General features: G+C 50.0%; 1 protein-coding gene across 8 annotated transcripts; it reads right to left on the bottom strand.

The window, feature by feature from the left end:
• Nucleotides 1–2,164: 2,164 nt before the first annotated feature.
• On the bottom strand, nucleotides 2,165–21,807 carry LAS1L (LAS1 like ribosome biogenesis factor). Of its 8 annotated transcripts, none has more exons than XM_024738906.1 (15): nucleotides 21,379–21,807; nucleotides 20,494–20,619; nucleotides 19,418–19,487; nucleotides 18,504–18,585; nucleotides 17,769–18,053; nucleotides 17,439–17,485; nucleotides 16,468–16,577; nucleotides 14,640–14,725; nucleotides 14,273–14,323; nucleotides 13,719–13,925; nucleotides 13,214–13,361; nucleotides 7,595–8,139; nucleotides 4,508–4,658; nucleotides 3,058–3,218; nucleotides 2,165–2,559 (listed from the first exon to the last, which is right to left on the bottom strand). In XM_024738906.1, the coding sequence occupies exons 1-15, from the start codon at nucleotides 21,567–21,569 to the stop codon at nucleotides 2,546–2,548; spliced, it is 2,274 nt and encodes a 757-aa protein (XP_024594674.1). In that variant the 5' UTR covers nucleotides 21,570–21,807; the 3' UTR covers nucleotides 2,165–2,545. The 8 variants fall into 8 exon arrangements, with proteins under 8 accessions (XP_024594674.1, XP_024594678.1, XP_024594680.1 ...); XM_024738910.1 differs by having other exon boundaries at nucleotides 3,058–3,161; XM_024738912.1 differs by having other exon boundaries at nucleotides 17,865–18,053.
• Nucleotides 21,808–21,835: the final 28 nt, after the last annotated feature.

The following is a 21,835-nucleotide window of genomic DNA, read 5'->3' as shown; positions in this document are numbered from 1 at the left end:
CATCTAAAGCAGCCCTTCCCAGGGACCTGGCTTCACAAATCCCAGGTTTCAGGAGGACTCCAGCCAACAATAATGCTTGGTTCTTACTCTCCCTGGACCTGGACTAAAAATGGCTCTGATAGCCTACTTCTCATCTTTAGGTCAGTCTTTGAGGGCCAGGGGAGAGGTCTTTGTCCTAGGTTATATGGAGACCCAAGTCCTGAGTTCAAGGCCTGTGAACCCTGGCATGAATCCACACCACTCACACATACAAAGCATGAAAAGCTTTAGAAAGCAATTGCACATCTATTATCTTATTTGATCCTTACAAGCCCATGAGGCAAATATCCTCCTTCTACAGATCAAGAAACTGTGACATGATTTGCCCAAGGCTGTTCTCATTAAGTGGTGGAGCTTGCCTGGAATCTAGGTCTTTGGGTAGCTTTTTCCTCTATACCAGAGCATCTCAAACTTTAGTGTGCATCAGAATCATGTGAAGGGCTCGTTAAACCAGATTGCTGGCCGTCCTCAACATTTCTGATCCAGGCCAGGAGTGGGGTTCAATAATTTGCATGTCTAACAAGTACCCAGGTGATGCTGATATTACAAGAAACTCGTTCTACACCAAGCTGTTAACTTGTTCTGTGTCCTTAGGCAAATCCCTTCCCTTTTACTCTGCCTTAGTGTCTCAATGTATAAAATGAGGGGGCTAGACTAGAACTATGATTTCTAAACTATTTTTTTGGCAGCAAAGTCCACTTTGAAAAAATATCTTATATACAATACCAATACATACACAATAGATAAAAATCCAGGCTGCTTTAGAGAAGTGCTGGACAGAACCAAGAGCTTGCAGCACCCATCTCCCCACAGGGCAGATGCTGAGGCTATGTCCCAGAATACACATTTGCAAATCCCTTTAGATGTGGCCTAGATCCTCCTTGAGGGCTCCGTTAGATCTGACATTCCTGGATGCTAAGACTTAGCATTTGGCAGGAGAGGGAAGAGTTGGAGGGAAACTGACTTTGCATTAACCTGTGCAGGAGACTGCTTGGCCCATGCCTCGTGCTTGGGTCCACACAGGATAGGAAATTGTAACCTTTTCAGCTGTTGGGCTCATGGACCACTTTGATAATCTGATTAAACCTGTGAACTAGCTCTAGAAAAATGATTACATACACATACCCACAAAGATATTCAGGATATCTTTTAAGAGGTGTTGGGGACTCCCTAGAGTCTTAACTAGTTTAAACCCTTGACTGGGCTCTGGCAGGACACTTACACTCAATTCCTCCTTGGCATTTCATAGCATATGCCCTCTCCTTCCTTTCACCATTCCTTGGCTCAGCCGCTTCTAGAGCCAGCTTCTTGGCTGGAATGTGGCCTGGTTCTGTCCCTTGTTTCAGCTTGTCTGGGCCCAAACGGGCCCCACAGATGCCCACTCTCTCACCCAGTTATCACTTCCCCAAGTTGGGTTGGGAGATACTGTAGCCAATCTTAACCTCAGTCAGCCACCACCCTGGAAATATCATCCTGAGAAAAACAAACAACTTGTGTACACTGGGGCTTTCTTAAGACACTTAACAAAGGCATCAGGTTACCATAATTGGTGGACTTTGTCCTTTTTCACCCGGCAGAGGGCTCTGACAGGTGAGACATATTTTATTCATCCCTGTCTCTTGGCAGCTCAGGGCTGACAGGGTAAGTAAGGCACTCTGAGTGTCTGAAGGAGTTGGGTGACCATAGAAGAACTCTGGTTCAGTCCCTTAGACATTTTCTGTTCCAGTGCATACCACAGGGAAGTCCACTTCATCTTTTCCAGGCAAAAAGGTGACAAAGAAAGGTTTCTCTTTGACTTTCAACTGCTTTTTGGTGCCCAGTGAGGGCAGGCAGGTAAATGAGTCAGAAGCCTGCTGAATAGCAACAGGAAGACCTGGGTCTTCCAGCTGTCAGGGAGGTTCTGAGCAGATTCCCCTGATGCTGGCTGGGCTTTATGGCCAACAATGCCTCTTCTGGGGCCTGATGCTTCCTAGTGAGCTGGCCTCACACTACATTCCAATGAGGGGAGTAAAAATGGTTTGAGTCAGAAAAAAAGGCAAAAAAGGGGCAGTGGACCCAGATCCTGCTCTGTTATGATCCCACCTTTTCCGGAGCCCCCAGAATAAAGGAAGAAGCACACAATCCCTCATCTCACAAACACCAAAACAGTTGCCTGTTTATTGTTTTTCAAAACAAAAAACAAAATGAAACAAAGCAAAACAAAATAAAACATATTCAAAATCCTACTGTGATTTTGAATCCTACTGTGATTTTGAAAGCTGAGCTGATATGGCTGATGCAGGCTGTCTCCCAGCTTGTTTTATGGAGCATTAGGTGCACTGGCGGAGTGGGGGAGAGTGGGCTGTTGCCCCAGTAGCACTGGATGAACACCTGCACCAGGGCTGGCATCAGAAGAGCTGTAGGCCACTTTTGAGCCCATGCAGCTGGCCCTGGCTCCAGAGAAGGCCGTCCAAGTTGCCACTGTCATTGCTGCCATTGCTGCAGTTGCCACTGCCAATGCTGCAGCTCAGGCCCAGGGTGCTGCAAAGAGAGGGGAGAGGGGAGGTCAGTCAGAGAAGGAGGCAGCTTTAGGCTCTGGAGGGGCTAAGGGTGCTTGATGTGTGTGTCTATGGGAAGGGCCCACCCTCTTGCCTGGCTTTACAAAGAGACTGGAACACATCTGAGAAACCATTTCAAGATGGGCCCCAGGGGTGGCTCTGCCCTGCCCTCAGTTGAGGGAGGAGGGAGAAAAGGAGTGGAACTTTTCAAATGAAACTTTATATAGAACCCCAGTACATAAACCAGATTAAAGCAGAGCTAATTGGGTTGAGGTAGGAAAGGGAGACCCACACCACCCTACCCCCAGGAAGGCATTAAAAGTGGCTGCCTTAATAGGCTTTCTTCTAAGGCCCTAGATCTTGGGGGCCCAGAGGACCCTGGGCTGGATCCCTCCCACCCCAACAGCAGGTTAAGGGGCCCAAGGCCAGGCTTAGGCTGCATGGCTAGGCCCAGCTCCCATCTCAGGATTGCAGAACTGACCTAGGGAGAAGACTGCCCTCCTCTTCCCTGGCCCTGCTCGGAACACTCTTGCTTCCCCTGCTTCCTGCAGGTCAAAAGTTCTTCCAGGTAGATGAGGGTGACAGCTGAGAGCAAAGCCATCATCCTTCCTCTCAGGGAGATCCACGGTTACACTAATGCAGCTGAAAAAACCCTTAGAGATGATCTAGCCCCATCCCCTCCCATCACTCACCATCTCACAGACAAGGGAACTGAGGCTCAGAGATGAAAAGGGACTTGCTCAAGGCCACACAGCCAAGTCGGGGTGGAGCTGAGACAAGGAGCAGGGGCAGGCACGCTGGCTCCAGCTGAGGAAGTCTCCCTACTACAGGGGGTGTGGGACTGGGCCTCCTTCTGGATAAAACAGCTCTACCTGCCCACAATTCACCCTTGATACCTTGATGTTCATCAAGACAGCCCTACCCAAGGGAGAGGAGGTCTCTCTCTCAGACATGTGGGCCCCACTCGCAACTACAGACAACCTGGCTTCCCCCACTGCCTCCTATTCTCTCCAAGAGGCCTGCTGCCCCGGCTTACAGCAAAGAGTCCATGACACTGCCTTGGGCCTGGCCTGTTGCTGGGGTCCCTGGGTTCCATAGCCCTCTCTCTGAATGTCTAGAGGAAGAAGGGCTCATCTCCCATGAAGTGGGCAGGCAGCACAGGGACAGACTGTTTCAGGGGCCCACAGAGGTCTCTCTCTGGTACTCACAGGATTGTCCCAGTCACAATGGCCCCACATTCTGGAATGTACAGGCCCTCTGGACGGGCTCCTCTGTGTTACCAGCAGAGCCCCTCAGCAAGGGCTGCTTGGTTCCTGCCTCCCTGATGACCCAAGGGCTCCTACGCCTGTGATCCAGAGGTGAGTTTCGAGGGACAGCATGGAGCCGGGCATAGGCCTTGCTACCAAGATGCCTGGACAGTGCAGGGAGGCCTACTGATTACTCTGTGCACCTTTGGACAAATCTCTTCCCCTTTCTGGGCCTCAGTTTTCTCCTCAAGAACATGAAGAAGTTAATTAGAGCACCTGTTCTTGACTTTTTAGGAGTGGTGGATCCTTTAGAGAATCTGTTGAAAGCTATGGACCTCTCCCTTCCCAATACACACACACACACACACACACACACACACACACACACACACACACATACATACACATAAACACACACACACATGCATGCATGCACAAACCAGATGCAATCTGAGAGGGATGCCAAGCCAGTTCTGTGTGGCTGCCTCACTGGTCCCCCACACTAGGGGCTGGGACTCCTGGCAAGGGCCCAGCCAGGGACTGGAGCTTATATTTCACTCATTTAGGTCCTGACTGGGGACAGTTACCTCCCTCAACCACCCCACTCTATGTTCTTCCCTTCCTCCCTCCCTCCTGTGGGAGGCAGAGAAAGGGGTGAGAAATCCTGCTGCCATGGGCACTCACCCAGTCTTGCATGTTGGGGGTTCCAGCCGCTGGTCTAGCACAGGCTGGTCCAAAAGATACATGGTGTCATAATTCTCCAGCATAAGCTCTGATGGGTCCTCGGTCTGACCTGGCATTCGGCCTAAGGGGAAAGTGTCCCATCGTACATCTTCTGTGGAGCAAAATGAGGAGGCAAGAGAGGGCTGATGAGCTAGTTCTCATATGGGTGCACAAGCCCACCTACTCTGTCCATCCACCCACCTTACTTAGCCTGCTCAGCACAGGCTGTGTATCTTCATCCTCACTCCTCTCTGCATCATTTCTCATCATTTCTCCTCTCCACCTTAGCACTCCCTGTCCCTTCCATACTCCCCCATACACTCTTCATGGTCCTTCTATGTGTTCACATGCAGCACCCCCACCACAGCCACCCCCAACCCCCGCATACCATGCACACAACTATCACAACTGTAGACATTTTTGTTCCTCTCCACTCTTCTTCTCCCACTTCCCCAAACATGTCCCTACACAGATACAGATGACACCTTCTTCAGACCTGGCTGTATCACTGCCTCAATCGCTCACCCTCACCCCCATTTTCACACACGCATATATATATATATATATATCCTGGAGAGTCTGGATGCCCCTGAATTCCCACCACACCTCCTCCCCAAACTGAAAGATACCTCTGCATATCTGAATGACCTAGATATCCTATACATCTATGCACAACCACCCCCTCCCAACATGTTTGAGTGCCACATCATTTCTTAGTAGCCTTGCCTTGAGAGATATACATACAGGCCCACATACCACCTCAGGGTGAACACTCTCTCAGCAGTTATCATGCTCTCCCTGCCCCCTGCAAGGTCTTTTTGCCCCAGATATGCACACAAAGAACATCCCTTCTCTAGGGAAGGACTGTCTCATTGCATATCCCACCCCCTATAGATGCCTCAATATACATACATAAGCACACTGACCAAACCCTCCACTCAACAAATGTTTCCAGTTTTACTCCCTGCCTCTCATACTTCTCCTGCACAGGCACACAAACCAGAAATCTTAACGTCCCTGCATCTCCACATATGTGTATACACATACAGAGGAAGTAACAACAAGGGGGAGAGGGAAAGATTTCAATGCCCTAGGCCTTTCCACATTCACAACCCCTCCCCGCCCCTGCCATACTCCACTTTGGAATGGACCATGTCAGGCACTCCCTACCCACTCTGTCCTATCACTTAAGTATCCTCCATACAGTATTATATTAAATCCCTTCCCCATCCTTACACTAGTGCATCCAGTGTTTTCAAGCGAAGCCTTCACTGGTGAGCTCCTCCAAGTAGATCCAGTTTCTGGCCTCCTGCATCTCCCTGGTACCCAAAGAATTCTCCCTGTCATTATGCCCCTGGCATTCTGGAAAGTATCAACCCTGGACTAGAGTTTTATGTTACCCAAAGAACCCCCGCAGGAAGGGCTGTACCTCTGCTTGCCCATCTCCCCATCCCTGGCTCTCTTACACGAAGGAAGTTGTGACTTTTAACACCCTGCATTGCCCTATGCATACAAAGACACCTTTGTACACAGGGACCATTCCCCCATGTCTGTCACTGACCTGACCATCCTCCCTACTCCCAACCCTGTCTACATCACTGCCCTTGGCTCTCTAGCCTGATACCTTTGTACATGTCCCCTCAGTGATAGCATAGACCACATAGGCCATCTCAACATGGCTGTTTCACTGCCTGTTTTCAGGCCTTTCCATATCCCCCCCACCTCTTATTGTTTCCACTTCTCTCCCTCATACAGATGCCTCCTGGTCCTCATAGGTCTTAGCAACCCTGCCTCCTCTTCCAAAAACATATATGACCATGTGTGCATGTATGCACAGATGCACATACAGCCCACTTCACACTTTCTCTTTTCACAACCCCTACTCTCTTTCTCTCTCTCTCTCTCTCTCTCTCTCTCTCTCACACACACACACACACACACACACACACACACACACAATTCTGCCTGAGTCACTGCCCCTCCCTTTGAATATTTACAAACACAGCCCTCCTTGCTCTAAGAGATTTCTCTGTTGCTGTGCTTTGGTTTGTCCAGCACATGCAAGCACATACCCATTCACATTCACACACACACACATAAATATGTTCCCCCATCTGTAGCACTCAGGGCCTTTATGTCCCAGCCCTTCCACACACACGTCCATAAGGGCAAAGACTTCACTTTCCCCCTAAGCTCTTTCACTGCTTCCCCTTTCTCTCCCTATTGTTCTCCACCATGCCTACCCCACAGCATACCCAGTCCCAGCCCCAGGCTCCATCACATGGGCTGTGCCCCATGTCTACCCCTGCCTCCAGCATGTACACATACACACATGCCCATGTGCACACGTCAGACTGTTCATTCCTGCGGAGTCCCCCTGCCTTAAGGTTCCTGCTCCCCAACCCAAATGAGGGCATTCAAAAAACCACCCTCAGGAGCTGACTCATGTTCCCCCACCTACCATTCAACCCCCTGCTCCCTCCTGGCTTTGTCTCACTAACTTGTATACTCACCAAAAAACTGCACTGCTCCTTATTCTCCCCCTTCTGATCTCATTTCCACTTCCACTGACTGAATACCCTTGGGTTCCTTCTTTCTCATACACACAGCAAAATCCTGTCCTATCACCAACCAGCCTCCAAGTGTCCATACACATTCACATATACACAGAAAGCACTATTCTTTGGCTCCTTGCCCTGATCACTGCACATGAAAAACACACGCAGAATCATACATATATCAACCACCTAACTCTAGCCTTCTGTGTTTTGCTGCCCAGTGCCCACATCCACACCAACCTCTCTGAATGTGCTCTCTGCATGAGGCAGCTGGCAGCATGACAGTGCTAAGGTCCCTGGTGCTCACATGCTCCATCTTAAGGGGGAGGGAAACCAGATGTCATCCACACACCAGGCTGTCTCCCAGGCTTGCCTCATGCTGGCTACCTCCTGCTACTTTCCATCCTTTCTCTAGGGTGAAGGGAAGCCTCAAGAGCCAGCCAGAGAGGGAAGATAGATGTGGGGAGAAAGTGGATATCAGGCTTCTTACCTGAGCTAACTTGCCATGTAGAGCCCTCCAAAGCTCCTCTTTTCTGGGCCAGGAGCCTGGCATTCTCAGCAGTGGGGGACTCTTCCTCCATAGAGAAAGGCCCCACTTCCATCCTGTCTTCCTCCTCCTCATCTTCGCCGTCGTCGTCATCATCGTCGTCGTCGTCGTCGTCGTCATCATCATCACCTTCCTCCTCCTCCTCCTCCCACTTCTGGTCATCATTTTCCTCTTCCTCCTCCTCTCCCTCCTCCTCTTCCATCTGGTCTTCCAAGGCCTCTTGCTTCTTCTTCTCATCTTCCTTGGCATCATTAAGGCTGCCCTGTTCCTCCTGTTGCTGGGCTTCTCCTTCAGGTCCAGAGCTCGAGCCAGCTGGTTTGAGGCTCCAGTACAGGCTGTCCAGTGTATATGGAGACTTCCCAATAGGGGAAGCCTCTGAGCCCTCCTGCACCAGGTTGTTTTCTCCACTCTGGGTATAAATGGAACAAATGCGCAGCAGCTTCTCCTGCTCCTCGTCTGGCAGGACCTGCCCCATGGCTTTGAAGATGCTGAGCAGAGGGACGGAGTAAGAAAGATTCAAAATCTCAAGTCATTTTATATCCCAAAACTCCAGTTTCAATTTGGTCTCTGAGCTTCCAGACCTGCCTCTGAAAGGCAGTGCAGTAGAGCAGACAAAACACAGATACAACAGGACCATGGACACTGAACGAGCTCTGTAATTCATCTCTGTGGCTCACTTCCACTCTCAGTAAAATGAGGACAATAATGGCACCTAACTTAGAGGGTTGTTGAAAGAGTAAATAAGATAGCTCACACAGAATGCCTGGCACAGTGCTTGGCACATAGTAAGCAATCAATAAATGAGAGCTATTAATCTGTACTGAAATGCTATGTAAATACACAAACTAGCCAACAGGCCTGCAGGGCTGGACATGAGAATAGATCCCTCTCTTTAGCCGAGCAATGTATCCTGAGCTCCAAAGATATGCCTGGAAGTGTGCTGTGCTCCTTCTGCATGGAACACAAAGTGTGATCCCTTTTGGGGGACAACTACAGCCCAGCCTGGAATGGAGGAAAAGAACAAAAAAAAGCAGCAGCTGACAAGACAAAGCAGAATGTGGGCGGGAGGCCAGATGAGCACTGCAGACCTGGGCACTACAGGAGCTGGGGGGAGGCAGAGAGCACAAGGAGGGCAGGAGAGATCAAGGGAAGGCTTTGTGCAGAGACAAGAGTGAGCACACCGGGCTGTGTGCATGCGGTGAGAGTAGCCTGGCTCGAGCGGAAAGGCTGTGCTGAGCAGCTGTGGGAGCAAGAGAAGCCTGCAAAGGTTAAGTGTGTGTGTGTTGGGTGGAGGGGGTCATCTGACGTGTTTGAGCACAGGTGAAGGCTGCATTTCTGAAGATCACCATGGTGACCATGTGGAGGATGGCCTGGGTGGGGCAACCTGGAGTCAGGGAGAACAGGGAGAGTCGGTGAGGGCTGACCTAGGGCACTGGCAGCAGCGATGGGAGGGAGAGAAGCTATGAAGGACAGATAGACAGAGAGCAGGGCTTGGTGATCAGATGGTAGGGGGGAAGGCAGAGGGGAGTTAAAGATGACGACATCGTGCATACAAAGGACGGCACTAACAGCAAAACCACCAACAAACACAGAGCGGTTGGGAAGGAAAGCTCCTGGGGAGGAAGAGGGTGAGTACCCCTTGCAGAGCCTCACATAGAACTGGGCACCCAGCAGGTACCTGGTCACCGCTGGAGGCATGGTAGGATGGACAGATGGATAGTTTCCTTCTAAGTGTATTGAGTTTGAATTGTGGGTTGTTCACAGAAGGAAGGGCCATGTGCTCAGCAGGCTGTTTTCTCTCTGGGTCCCATAGGCAGACCGGACACATAGGTGTGGTTGCTGGTCACTGGCTGCTGGGGGTAGGGCTGGGAGCTAGTGACTCCACTGGGAGACCCTCTCTGCAGGGCTAATTTCACATTCCAAGATGGCACTGGCTCAAGCTGAATTGATATTGGCTGGCTGGGGGAAGCTCTCAAAAAGCTTCCAGCCTTACTACTAAGAGGAAAAGCCAGAGAGAAACTCTCTTCCCTCTCACTGTGGTCCATTTGTAGGATTAATAATAAATATTCCCAGGCACTTTATATTGGCAAGATGCCATATTACCACTGTTTATTATTATTACACACCCACTCTCTCAAGCTGTCTAGTCTGACCACTGAGGTGCAGGGGTGATATGAATCTTAAAATCCATCTCCTTCCTCGGGTATGCCTGGTCACAGCTAGGGACTGAGAAGGTCACAGGTCAGGCTGGTGGAAAGAAGGTGGACTTTGGACTCATAAGCCCTGGGCCCAAATCCCTGTCCCACCACCAACAAATTGCATGACTTTTGGATAAGTCACTTCACGCTATTCAGAACCTTGGTGTCTTTCTTATCTGTCAAATAAAAGTATATAATATCTCCACCTCCAAAGACTGCTGTGTCAAGTTAAATGAAAATGCTTCTACAAACACAGCACCATGTCCGACACTTAATTGCCAGTGGTATCTTTTATTTTTCCTGTGGGGAAAAGAAAAGTCATGTTCTGTATGTGCAATCTAATGGAACACTGTAGAAAGAGCACAGGAGTAAGGACAGTATATCTGGAATCTGGTTTCTGGCCCCAGCTCTGACTTGCAGACTTGTTACTGACTTGCAGCCTAATACCTGGGGAAATCCCATTTCCCAATCTGTGTAACAGGATGATTAGGACTAGATTCACTAATTATCTGCGAAAGGCAGGATCTGTGCACAAGAAATCGTACCCAAGTGAGCCGCTGTTACTGCTGGCATGTGTCGCATCCCGCTGGTATGCTTGGGTTGGGAGAAGATCTCTGTGGTCCAGACTTCTCCAAGACCAGCAGCTTCCACTCTGTAGGCACTTAGGATTGGAAAGTACCTTGAAGGCCACTTATCCAACCTCTCCATGCTGCTCTTTTCATTCCCTCCCCCCATTACATACATATGCCATATTCCTTCAGAATTTTGAAATTTCCTTTATTCTTTCTCTTGCTGGAATTGCTCAAATGCCTCTAGGATTTTTTGGTTCTCCTCCCAGTTTCCCACCCATCCATATCACTTCCAGTCTAGAGCATACACATCTGGAGATTTGGCTGTTTGGTTCAGTCTCATCTCCTGGAGGTCTTAAACTGGCTATCTTTTGTCAACAAGGCTACTTTTTTCTCTTATAAGTTACTTATAAGATACAACTGTGCCCCAAATGTCATTAGGGTTCAAGAAAGACTTTCTGACTCCATGGGAAAGATCAGGGGACTAAGACGGTCTTAGCATCCAGACTCCCACTTCATTTATTCCTCAAGCATAGAGTCAGCTCCCACCAAAGACAGCACTGCTGGCAATGAGACAGCAGAGTACAGTTCAGTTCAGCATTTACTGAGGTTTATTTGGGGCCTGGACTTGCATGGCGTGCTGGGGCACAGATGGCTAATGCAGAACCCTTGTCCTTGAAAAGCTTAGTCTGATAGAGGGAAGGAGACACTAGGGGAAATAGACACGGCAAGACAGAATCTCAGATTTGAGAAGTACTTGAGAGAATCAACATGACACAGTAGATAGTACTGCCACCAAGTGAGATAGGGAGCAGAGGACGAAGTTCACTTTGGGGCTGGGGTGGGGAGTAAGATGACCCATGCTCTTTTGGTCACAGTAAGGTGACTGGAGGCCATCTAAGGGGAGATATCTGGCATGCGGTCAAATACAGGAGGTTGAATCTTAGGGGAAAGGCCTGAGCTAGATAAAGAGATTTGAGCTTTGGTACTTTACTGGAACTAGGAAAAAAGCACAGGCATTTGAAGGAGGGAGTGGTAAACAGCATCAATGCGGCAGACAGGCAATGGACAAGGGCCCACTGGATTTGGTAATTAGGTCAAAGCAGCTCTGGGGATGAATGCCAAATTGCAGTAGCTTGAGGAGTAAGAAGGTAGTGAGGAAATTGAGACTGCTGAGTATAGACTACTCTTTTGAGATGTTTTGATAGGAAAGGAAGGAGTGATAAGCTAGTGATAACCCAACAGAGGGATGCAGGGTCAAAGGAGACTTTGCTTGTGTTGTTGTTGTTGTTTGGTTTAAAGATAAGAAAAACTCAGGCACTGTTCACAGGTTGAAGAGTAAGAGCCAGTAGAGCAAAGGAGAGGCTGGGTTGAGGCCCCAGTGATGCTAGCAGAGAGCACAGGTGGAGAGAAGGCTTTGAGGTTGGGCAAGGCCACCTCATACTGAGACTGGCGACAATGTTCAGTTCACGAGGGCTGGACCTCAGGTCGAGGGGGCCCTGCTGGAGGCCTCCATGTGCTTGAGGAAGCTAGGGTGAAATGGGAGGGGGGGTGGGGCTTGAGATGAGTGGTAAGGTTTTCAGAACAGTCAGGAAACAGGAGAGAAAGTGGGCAGAAAACAAGTAAAAGTTCAGACAAGCAGAACTGAGGCCTGGCTTGAGATTAAAAATCATACCTCTGCAGTGGCAGCAATCTGCAGGGCTATGTGGTTTTCTCCAGCAGAGCTCAGCTACCCGGGCTGAGGAGTGGGGGAAGCAGAGTGGGGAGGATCACTCCTAGCTCGGGGGTTTGCAAGTCAGACACGCCAAGGGATGGGCAGAGCTGAGGATGCTGATGATGGGTGGCTGAAGTGATCAACCACAGATAGGATTGAGGGGAAGCAAAATTGAGGTGGGTAAGAAATGGAGGGATGGAGGTCTGGAGGCAGGCAAAGAGCAGATGTTGTGGGATGCGAGGGTGAGAACTGGTAGGACAACAGGTGGTGGTCACCGAGTGGGATGCTGGGATGTAAACTTTCAGAGGTGGAATAGCTCTGAGTGATGGAAATGGGTTGCTGAGTGTAGTGGAGAATGAAGGTCACTGGAGGTGAGGAGCTGCAGTGTCAGATGGGTCACTCAAATGAAACAGATATCATTCAAGAAAGCAGGAAGAGAATTGGGTGCTAAAGCCTTCCATGAGTATGAGGGAAGTGGCTCAGGGTCAGGAAATGACAGAAAAAAAGGGAGACAACCACAGGTATTTACAGGAACCAGCGCAATATTCAGTTTGACCACAGCGCCCAGAGTAGACTGGGTAAAGGGGAATCACAGGAGGTATGGTTATCATGATAGGTTGGGGCAGAATCAGAAAGATCTTTGAATGTCAGGCTAAGAAGCCTAGACCTCATTAGGAAGGCAGTAAGGAGCCACTGAAGGTAGTTAAGCACCTATGAGAGGTATATTTTGGGAAGATAATAGAGACAGCACTGGGCATAAAGTCAGAAGAATGGGTTCAATAATAAACAGCAGCTACCATTTATTGTGCACTTACTCTGTGCAGGCCACTGTGCTAACCACTCTAGGGGTGTTGCCTTGTCCATTTTCATACTGGACTCAGTTCAGTCACATCTTAAGCTCTGTGATCTTAGGCAAGAATACCCTACCCTCTCTGGGACTCAATTCTCTCATCTGTTAGTAGGACGGCGACAGGACTAGATGTCCTTGCAAGGGCTCGTCCAACTGTGCCATTCTAGGGCTGTGTGGCCCTGAGGCCTGCAGGGTCTCACCCTCTTACCGGATGGAATTCAAGAGACTTACAGCTGAAGGAGTTGGGGGCTGGCCCAGCAAGGTGAACCCAAGCAGGACTCAACCACCTGGGGCCAGTCAAGGGAGGCAGAGCAGTTGAATAGCCTCCAGTTCTTCCTCGCTTCCCACTGGCTTGCAGAAAACCGGCGGGCGTTCCGTCCTGAGAGAGAAGAGAGGGCCTGAGGAGAAGGAACTAGAAAGCCCACCCACCCAATCTTGCACCTCGAAAAGCTTGGCTCTGCCCATCCCTGTCTCCCCAGACTCCGACTCCCCATTCTATACCTCCCAATTGCTCAAAGTATTCAGGACCCTTTGCCCCAGTCCAGTTTACTTGGTTCTGAGAAGAAAAATGTGAAGGGAGATTTGTCCACTGCTGCTGTGGGGCCCTCTTGGGCAGATCTAAACCTTTCACAAGGGATGTGTCCTCCTGGTGCTATTCAGTCGAGAGCTGAGCACAGTGGCAGATGCTCTTGCCTGGGCTGCATTAGGCCCTGGAGCTAGGGCTAGTCTCCCTCACCAGTTTTGGTGTTAGCCACGATCAGTTCAATGGTCCATCTGAGGATGTAGGTGGGCCGGATCCCAGTGTCCCCCAAGGCTGGCAGCTCAGAGAGCATCCTTTCCAGCAGGGCCTGTGTGAAGGTCTGGGAGTGGAGGCCCCTGAGCAGGGGCTGCCAGAATTGAGAGAACGGCCTTGGCACCAGGACGTCATTCAAGTCCACATTTTCTGGTTTGTGAGAAACACCCATTGACAGGAAAAGGGGAGGCAGGGAGGGAGAGAGAAGGAGGGAGGGAGGGAAGAAGGAGAGGAGAGAAGAGGGCGAGAAAGGGAAAGAGGGAGAGAAAGGGAAAGAGGGAGAGAGAGAAGGAAGGGAGGAAGAGAAGGAGAGAGAGGGAGAAGAAGAGGGGGCCCCACCAACAATAACAGAGTTGCCACCGCAGAACAGGAAGAAAGAGGAAAGTAGAAGAGCGGGGAGAGAAACCAGTTAGTATCTGGTAAACAACAACTGACTCAAAATAGAATATAAAAGAAAAAGAGCTCTGGTTCTAGCTTCGGCTTTGTCAATAACTCACTGTGTGACTTTGGGTCAGTACCTTCCCCTCTCTGGACCTCAGTCTGCCCATCTGTAACATGAGGATGTTGGACTAGATGACCTCACAAGGCCCTTCCAGTTCTGCTGTTCTAGCTCTCTACCAATCACCCCCACCCCAGCCCACCCCAGCCCACCTCACCCCACCTTATTCCAGGCCACCTAAGGGTAGCCCAACAACTACTTATCAGTGGGGCTACATGTTCTGCTCAGCCAAGAGGGCTTCCAGTAGCTATGGAACAGCAGTAAACAGCCCTTACCTCCCAGTCCAGGGCCACCCAGCCCACCCCTGGTGTTCTTGCCCAGGATACACTGTACCCTAAGGCTGCATCGAGCCTCCAGAACCCTACCTTCATAGTCTAACTGCAAAGCTGCCAACTGTTCAAATGTGGGGATGAGAAAGCCGTCATCCAGAAAAGCATCTAGCAGAGCCTCCCTGGAGCAAGAGGACACTAAATTAAGTAAAATGCAACAGGCAGAAGACCCTCTTCTACTCCCCTACCCACTCCCAAGGCAGCTAATGCCTTTGACTCAAATGGCCAAACCAGCATGGGGGAAAAGGAAGGCAGATGACAGTTGGTTCTCAGGCCTCAGCCTCCCTGAGTCAGGGGCTGAGCCAAAGACTGGGATCTGTGGGTTTTGAACAAGCATTTACCAAGCACAGGCAAATCTAAGGCCCATAACAAGGGCAGTAGTGGCTTAACAAGTCCAAAAGCACAGATGAAGAAAAGTCCCAGGCCCACAAAGGAGTTAAATGCCTGAGGTTATAGGGTCAAGGGCTTTTAGACTTTAGTTCCTGCTTAGTCTTTGTTTCCCTTGACAGTCCTCCAGTCTCCTACCTCTCCCCTTCTCCCTGGTTACCCTCTTTCAGATCTTACAAGCAGAAACTTTGGGGACTCAATTGCTGGGCCAAATATTATATTATCCTCATTCCTAAGGACCCCAAGAACCCAGAACTAAGATACAGAGGTTAAAAGTATAAGCTATAGGGGTAATCTCTCATCCCCATCTAGCTTAAACCAAAACCAGCAACATCCAGCTGTCTCCTCCAGAGCTAGCAGTTCCCTAAGAGAGGCTCTCCTAGCTGACTGGGCTGAGGGGGAACAAGAGCTCCCAAGGTGTCTCAATGTCTGGAGGGTTGTCATGCTCAGATCCCTCCCTCTACCAGGCTCAAGGAGGAAAGAGTTGTCCTTCCGTCCATCTCCCATCTCCTCAGGTAAGTATGCAGGAAGAGCACTTAAAACAGTCAGCCAGTTGCCTGCTCAGCATGACCAGGCAGACACTACTGTATAGCACAAGGATAGTTTTCCAAGCTACGGAGGGGGCCACCACTCACCCCTTTACTGAAGGGTACAGCTAAGAAGCCTAGGCTGGGCAGACACTGATAAAACACCTTTGGAACTACTGGTATCCCGGGAATAAAGAAGACGCCAGGGACAATCCTAACCTGCACTGCAGGCTCCCCACCCAGGCCCACTCTGCCACATATACCACCTTCCTATACTCTCTGCTCCATCCCAGATTCTTTCCAACCTCTTCCCAAAGCCCCTTCCAGCTGAATGTAGGTAGCAAGCCCCAAAGAGCCAGGGAGGAAAGGAATGGATAGACACTGTCTGCTCTGACTGAACTGAGTACTACTTTGAGGGGAAAATAAGGCTCATGGCCATACTGGGTGGGTCAGTGGGGACTTAGTCTTTGGAGGATCCAGGCCCTGGGAAGGCCCCTCCTCTCTCTCCTCAACCACAATTATCCAGGGGATGTTGATCCTCTCTAATAGCAGTTCAAAAGAGGCCAGCAGTGCCTACCATATATCTTTTACCTCAAACTCAGACAAGAGATCGGCAGTGAAAAAGCAAAAGGTTAACGGCTTTTCCTAGTTGCCAAGAGCTCCACATACCACTGGACAAACAGGAACAAAGCTGGCCAGGGGATGGATGACAGTAGACATTCCTGACTCTGGCCATTTCAGTTACTCAGAGTAGGCAAACCCCACCTGGTAGCTGGCAGGGTTTGGGGAAGAGGATCATGTGAAATGCAAGGTCACCCGTGGTGGGTCAAGATTATCCCTGGGATTTCCTACAGCAGAGGTTGGCAAGCTGGGATATGAAAACCAATTTCAGTGAGGCTGCTACGCTCTACCCTAGAGAGTAGGCAGCCCCTGATTACCTAGTTACACACCTGTTCTCCCATGTAATGCCCTTGAGCTCTGCCAGGATGCATTCTACAGGTGGGGACAGGTTATTCCACGCCTTAATGGCCTGAGGTAAATACCTAAATTTCTCCAGCACCTGCCAGCAAAGAGGGTCCCATCAGAAGGCTGGTTCAGCCAGGTAACACCCCCCCATCCCTCCAGGATTCCTTCTCATAGGACCTCTCAGCATGTCCCTTCAGGGGATACGGCAGGGTATGCAGAGGTGAGCCCACAATGTCCCTATTGGTCCTGCAACTAAAAATATCCTGACCCTCAAACTCCAGACTTTCTCTTCCTCCTCCCTCCCCACCCTCCAAATTCCCTTGTTATTGTGGCTGTCAATAACCAGATAATCCAATACATAGATATCCAATGGGGGCATATGGTTGGAGTTGGGCAGAGACCCTTGGACCAAGGGGTGAAAGGAAGCAATGGGTTATGGAAGAAAGTGAATCAGGAGACTCAGGTTCTTGTCCTGGTTCTATCACTAACTGCATATGTGACATTGGGCCAGTCATTTCACTCATCCATGGCTTCAATTTCTTCATCTGTGAAAAGGAAGGGTTGAGGTGAATAGTTTCTAAGCTTACCTCCCTTCCTGCTAAAACAGCACCCCTCAAGCTCACCTGATCTAGGAAGGTTCCTGGACGCCATCTGCTGATCAGCTGCAGTACCACAGGTCTAAGCAACCACCTAAGCCCTGTTGTTCCCTACCACCCAGTGGGACTCATTATCCACAAACTTCCAGTGATGTGGAGGATCAGCCAACTGGACTCTGCTCCTCTTGTCTCCTTCCTACTTCCCCTCTCTCTCTTTCCAAGAAGAGTTTTGGAAGAGCTTTCCAAGCTTTGCCACTTTTCTTTAAATTTCATTCTCAAGACTTCTCTCAGGTAGCTGGCAAGGGGGAAGAAATGGCTGGGGCAGATGAAAACAGGCCAAGTCAAGGGCACTTTCTTACCTTAAACTGCTCCTCTTCATAGGATACCAGCAGTTCTCGGGCTCTTTCTGAAAACAGAATAGGGAAACAGATAGAGCAGCCAGCCCTGTGCCTTGCTCCTGATGGAATTTTGAGCCCTCTCACCTCATTTCTTGAGTTGTAAATTGGGAACTAGAATTCTTGGCTCTTCTGCCTCACGGGGCTCAAGGAAGATGATTTGTGACAGTAATTTTTTTAAGCTAAGCCTCACCACAACCCCAGAGGAAATACTGAGCCAGGGAAATAACCAGAGTCAACCTAAGTCCGAGTCTTCCAAGCTCATGGGCCCCTTTCTGTATCAAGGACACCTACCATACAACTCTTTATGTCTCACAGCCTTTTGCCAATGTGGATCAACCTCTTTGTTGCCTTCACTGTTTCCATCAGCCTTAACATCCAGCTCTGCACCTTTCTCCTCATCCTTAGGCTCTGGTTTCTGTTCTGTGACGTCATCAACGACAATGTTCTTATCTTCCTCTTGGTCTTCTTCATCTGTCTCTTCCCTGTCCTCCTCCAACTCCCAGGTCTCTCTTAGGCTGTTCTCCAGTTGGCGGCACCAGTAGGTCTTCTGGAGCCAATCCAGGACAAAGTAACAGCCTAAAGGAGGGGAGGAAGGAAGGCAGCGCCATAGTAACAGCACAGGCAAGCAGCTCCTAGCAGGCCTCCAGCCTCATCTTGCAAACATTATGGGGAGGCCCCAGGTAAGAGGCTTGGCTCCAAGGAGGCACAAATCTCAAATATCTAGAAGCAGCCCCTCTTGCTCTGGGTTATCCCCCAGTTCTTTGCTTCCTCCCACTCACCAGCACATTTCCTAGAAAAAATCTATACCAGACTTGAAGATGGGATGCCAAAAACGGCACGGGGCTAGCAAGTGGGAGAACAGAGACCCCTTAAAAGTTTGTGTCCAAGGCAAATGCCTCACTCACCTCACCCTAGTCTCAGCTCTGACCCCAAGTGAAGACCCTCCTCCCTCTCTCTCCCCCCACAGTGCCACCTAGCCCAGGCCTCTGGGCTTAACTGTGATAGGTATACTCCCTGGGGACTCACCCCTGCGGCAGTCATTTATATGGGGCATTTTCTTGTGGGTCAACTCATGGCGAAGTTCAACAATCCAATCTGGAATGTTCACCTGATTGTGGGGGAGGGTGTGAGTGCAGAAATTAGAAAATATTAAAGCAGAAAGGGCCACAGAGATGAATTAACCTGGCTTCTCCCCATTTTACAGATAGAGAAACTGAGCTCCTGAGAGGAGGTTCCGTTCTTAGTGGCAGAGCCAAGATCAGGAACCAGGTCTCCTGATTCTCTTTACGCTCTGTGGAAGTGATCTTGAAAATCAGAAGACACTCGCCTCCCCCAACCACCAACTACCCTCCTCCAATGAAGAGACTCCTGTGAATGAGCATTAACAATCACCTTCTTCAGCCTCCCTCTGCCCTTGTCTGTACCAGTTGCTCTCCCAGGGTACCCTTTACTCTCCCCTCTCTTCCTCCCTTCCTCCTTCTCTCCCAGATCTCCTCCAGGAAGCTTCTCTTGATGGCTGAGAACCTGTCTGCCATCTGGGTCTCTACACACCTCCCATACTCACTCAAGGCGGCAATGTCTTGCATTTTCACCCTGCTTGGCTGAGTTTGTCTCCTCCTTCAGACTGTCAACAACCAGAGGGCAGGTACTTTAACTGCCACCTCTTTCCTGTCCCCACTCAGGGGTGCATTGGGGTGCTTCAGCTTCACCTGGGCCACTCCCAGCAAGCTGGGCAGGCCAAGCCCACTGAAGATAGCAGCCATGAGCAAGGGAGCAAGTCTGCTTCTTTCAAGCTGGAAGCTGAGGCTCTGGGGTTCTTGCTGGGCTTGGCTGACAGTGATGGGATGAGCTAGTCTGACTGTACCCACATCACCCCATGCCCCATTTAGTGAGTCCTCCTGAGAAGAGAGAATTTAGCAAGTCCACTTTATCATACACACCTCCTGAGCCAGGAACTTGAGAGGGAGCTTGGCAAACTTTGTTTTCCTCTCCGAGATAAGGTTCACAAACCTGAGTTTGGGGGAGAAATAAGTGGCATAGCCCAAGTAACTGTTTTATTCAAACCAGTGGGGCTTTAAAACACCTTGCTGAGTTACTGTCACCTTGCATTTCCACAACCTTTCCAATGACTGTTCTGTCCTGTTCTTATGGTTGGTGTCAGCCAGAGCAGGAATGGTTCCATCCAGTCTAACATTTACTGAGACTCTGCCCTGTACTGAAGCCATACAAATGAATAAGACACTGCTCTGGCCTTGAAGAGTTCAGTCTAGGATAAATAATCATGACATAATATAAAATATTATGCTAGAACATAATATGTTATAAATGCTACAACAAAGGACTACATCAAATGATATGGGGAGCACAGCTAAACAATGGAGAAGGTAAGAAGAGCTAGGGAGGACCACAAGGCAGACAAGGCAAACAGTATGAGCTAAGCAAAGACTCTGACAGATGAGAAAACTCAGAGGCAACCTTTTTCCTGATGTACATGATACAGCTAGAACCACTCTGAGTCACTTTGTAAATCAGGAACTCCTGGCCCATGTCTCCATTTCCACAACTCAGTAACCTTTCAGTGTTCGTGGAGAGAATGGAAAAAAGGTGTAGGTAGGGGTAGGATTAGAAAATCCACATTAAATCATGGGCAAGGGCATTGAACCATGTAGAAAAGTTCCTCTGGGTGAAAGAGTAAAAGGGGGAAAGTAAATCAAACTGCCAAGGCTGGAAGAGACCCATAGAGACCACTTGGTCTGAACCACTCCCACCCAACATTCCAAAGAGAGGGAAAGAAAAACGGAAGAGAGAAGGCTCTCAGGAAAAAAGAGGAATGTGTGTTAACAGGGGGTACCAAAAGCTGACACATTAAGCAATCATAAGGTGACCCATACACAGGGACACACAAGGCTTTTTGCTTCAGGTAGAACCCAAAGCCAAACTTTGCTTATTATGTGCTAAGCCCACGCCCCCCCCCTCAAAAAACCACCCCCCACACCCCTACCCATGTAGGTCTTACCTGACCAATGCCATGCCATAGAGCAGTCTAAGTTCATCAGTGCCCAAGCCACCAGTTACATCCATGAGCTTACAGCGTACCAGGTCAGCAGTAGAAGCCACTGCCAGGGGGAGTTCGTTGCCTAACCTAAAGGGCCACAGTCCAGCACCATCATAAAGGTCCTTTACACAGGCCCACCCTCCATCTCAGAACCTAGGTTGTAGGTTATTGCAATTATATACTGGCTCAAGAGTGTGTGGATAGACACAAATCAAGAAGCTGGGAAGAGGGAGGTTAATGTCCCTGGGATCCAATAGTACACAGGACATGAGAGGCTGGTTTAGGACATACAAGGGATATCTAACTGCTACACAGCCAATCAACAATTAAGTGTGGACACACTCCTTTCTTTCACCGTGAAACCCTCAACTCTTTCACCCAGAGAAGACCTTATTCTTGGAGGCATTAGCCCCTTGTCTGCTCCCAACTAAATCTTACCAACTGGACTGAAGCGCTCCATTCAAACATGCTTTTGCAGGCAAGCTCCCCCCACCCCCTTTCTATTTCGAATCAGAAATCCACCCTAGAGTGCTACTCCTTAAGACCAGGCTGGCTCAGCCACAGCGGTGCCCTCTCATCGGCACCCACCTCAAGATGAGAGAAGGTAAGGATCAAAGCTCACAGACTTGACAAAAGGGCTGTTGAGGCACACCCCGTTTCTTTCCGCAAAAGGGATTAGTGTACGAGCTTGGCTGCGACCTTCCCCCGGGCACTTGTGAGACAAGCAATGCCCAAACTACGCGTAGGGGGGGGCCGTTAGGCATTTAGGAGAAAACTGGGTAATAAGGCCTTACGGAAATTCTACAAAGGAAGAGGTGAAGTGCAGGGCTAAGCCTGCCGCCTTACCTGCTCCTCCACACGGTGATGCGGTTCAGCGCGTATCGCTGCAATTTATGGTCGTCAGAGAACAGATACACTGTCACCTGATCCCACTCGGCCCTACTGAGCCAGGCGACCACGATGCGCTGGGCCCAGAGTGGCGGCGACCCTTTCTCTTTGACGCACTTCCCGCACCACGCACTCCACACGCGATCCATCCCCTGGGGACTCAGGCCTGGCTCAATCCCGGATTACCACCAGACACCGAGCTCGTTGCCAGGCTTTGGGCCGCCGCACTCCGAACAGCCTCCAGCTCAACGTGCTACCCTCACTCCAAACCGCCGCCGCACCAGCAACCAATGGGAGAGTGTGACCCCGACGCAAGCCTGCCTCCCACCGTTAGCGCGGCAAATCGAAACGCGAGAGCTAGAGCTGACCAAACCACAAGTTGCGGGAACGGCCTCTCCGACCGGAAGTGTTCTTT

The sequence above is a fragment of the Neophocaena asiaeorientalis genome, unplaced genomic scaffold (genome assembly GCF_003031525.2).
Source record: "Neophocaena asiaeorientalis asiaeorientalis breed wild unplaced genomic scaffold, Neophocaena_asiaeorientalis_V1.1 scaffold631, whole genome shotgun sequence".
NCBI classification, from domain to species: domain Eukaryota; kingdom Metazoa; phylum Chordata; class Mammalia; order Artiodactyla; family Phocoenidae; genus Neophocaena; species Neophocaena asiaeorientalis.
The sequence above is the reverse complement of the archived record's forward strand: the minus strand, read 5'-3'. Positions and strand labels throughout refer to the sequence as shown.

Excerpts from the sequence above, each read along its gene's own strand:
- LAS1L (XM_024738906.1), bottom strand. The coding sequence starts at position 21,569 with ATGGATCGCGTGTGGAGTGCGTGGTGCGGGAAGTGCGTCAAAGAGAAA. Across the intron at positions 8,140-13,213 it reads AGCCCCCAACTCCTTCAGCT|CATCTTCAAAGCCATGGGGC; the intron begins GTAAGTCTCTTG and ends CCCTCTGCTCAG. Across the intron at positions 3,219-4,507 it reads CCCCCAACATGCAAGACTGG|CTGCATTAGTGTAACCGTGG; the intron begins GTGAGTGCCCAT and ends GGGTTTTTTCAG.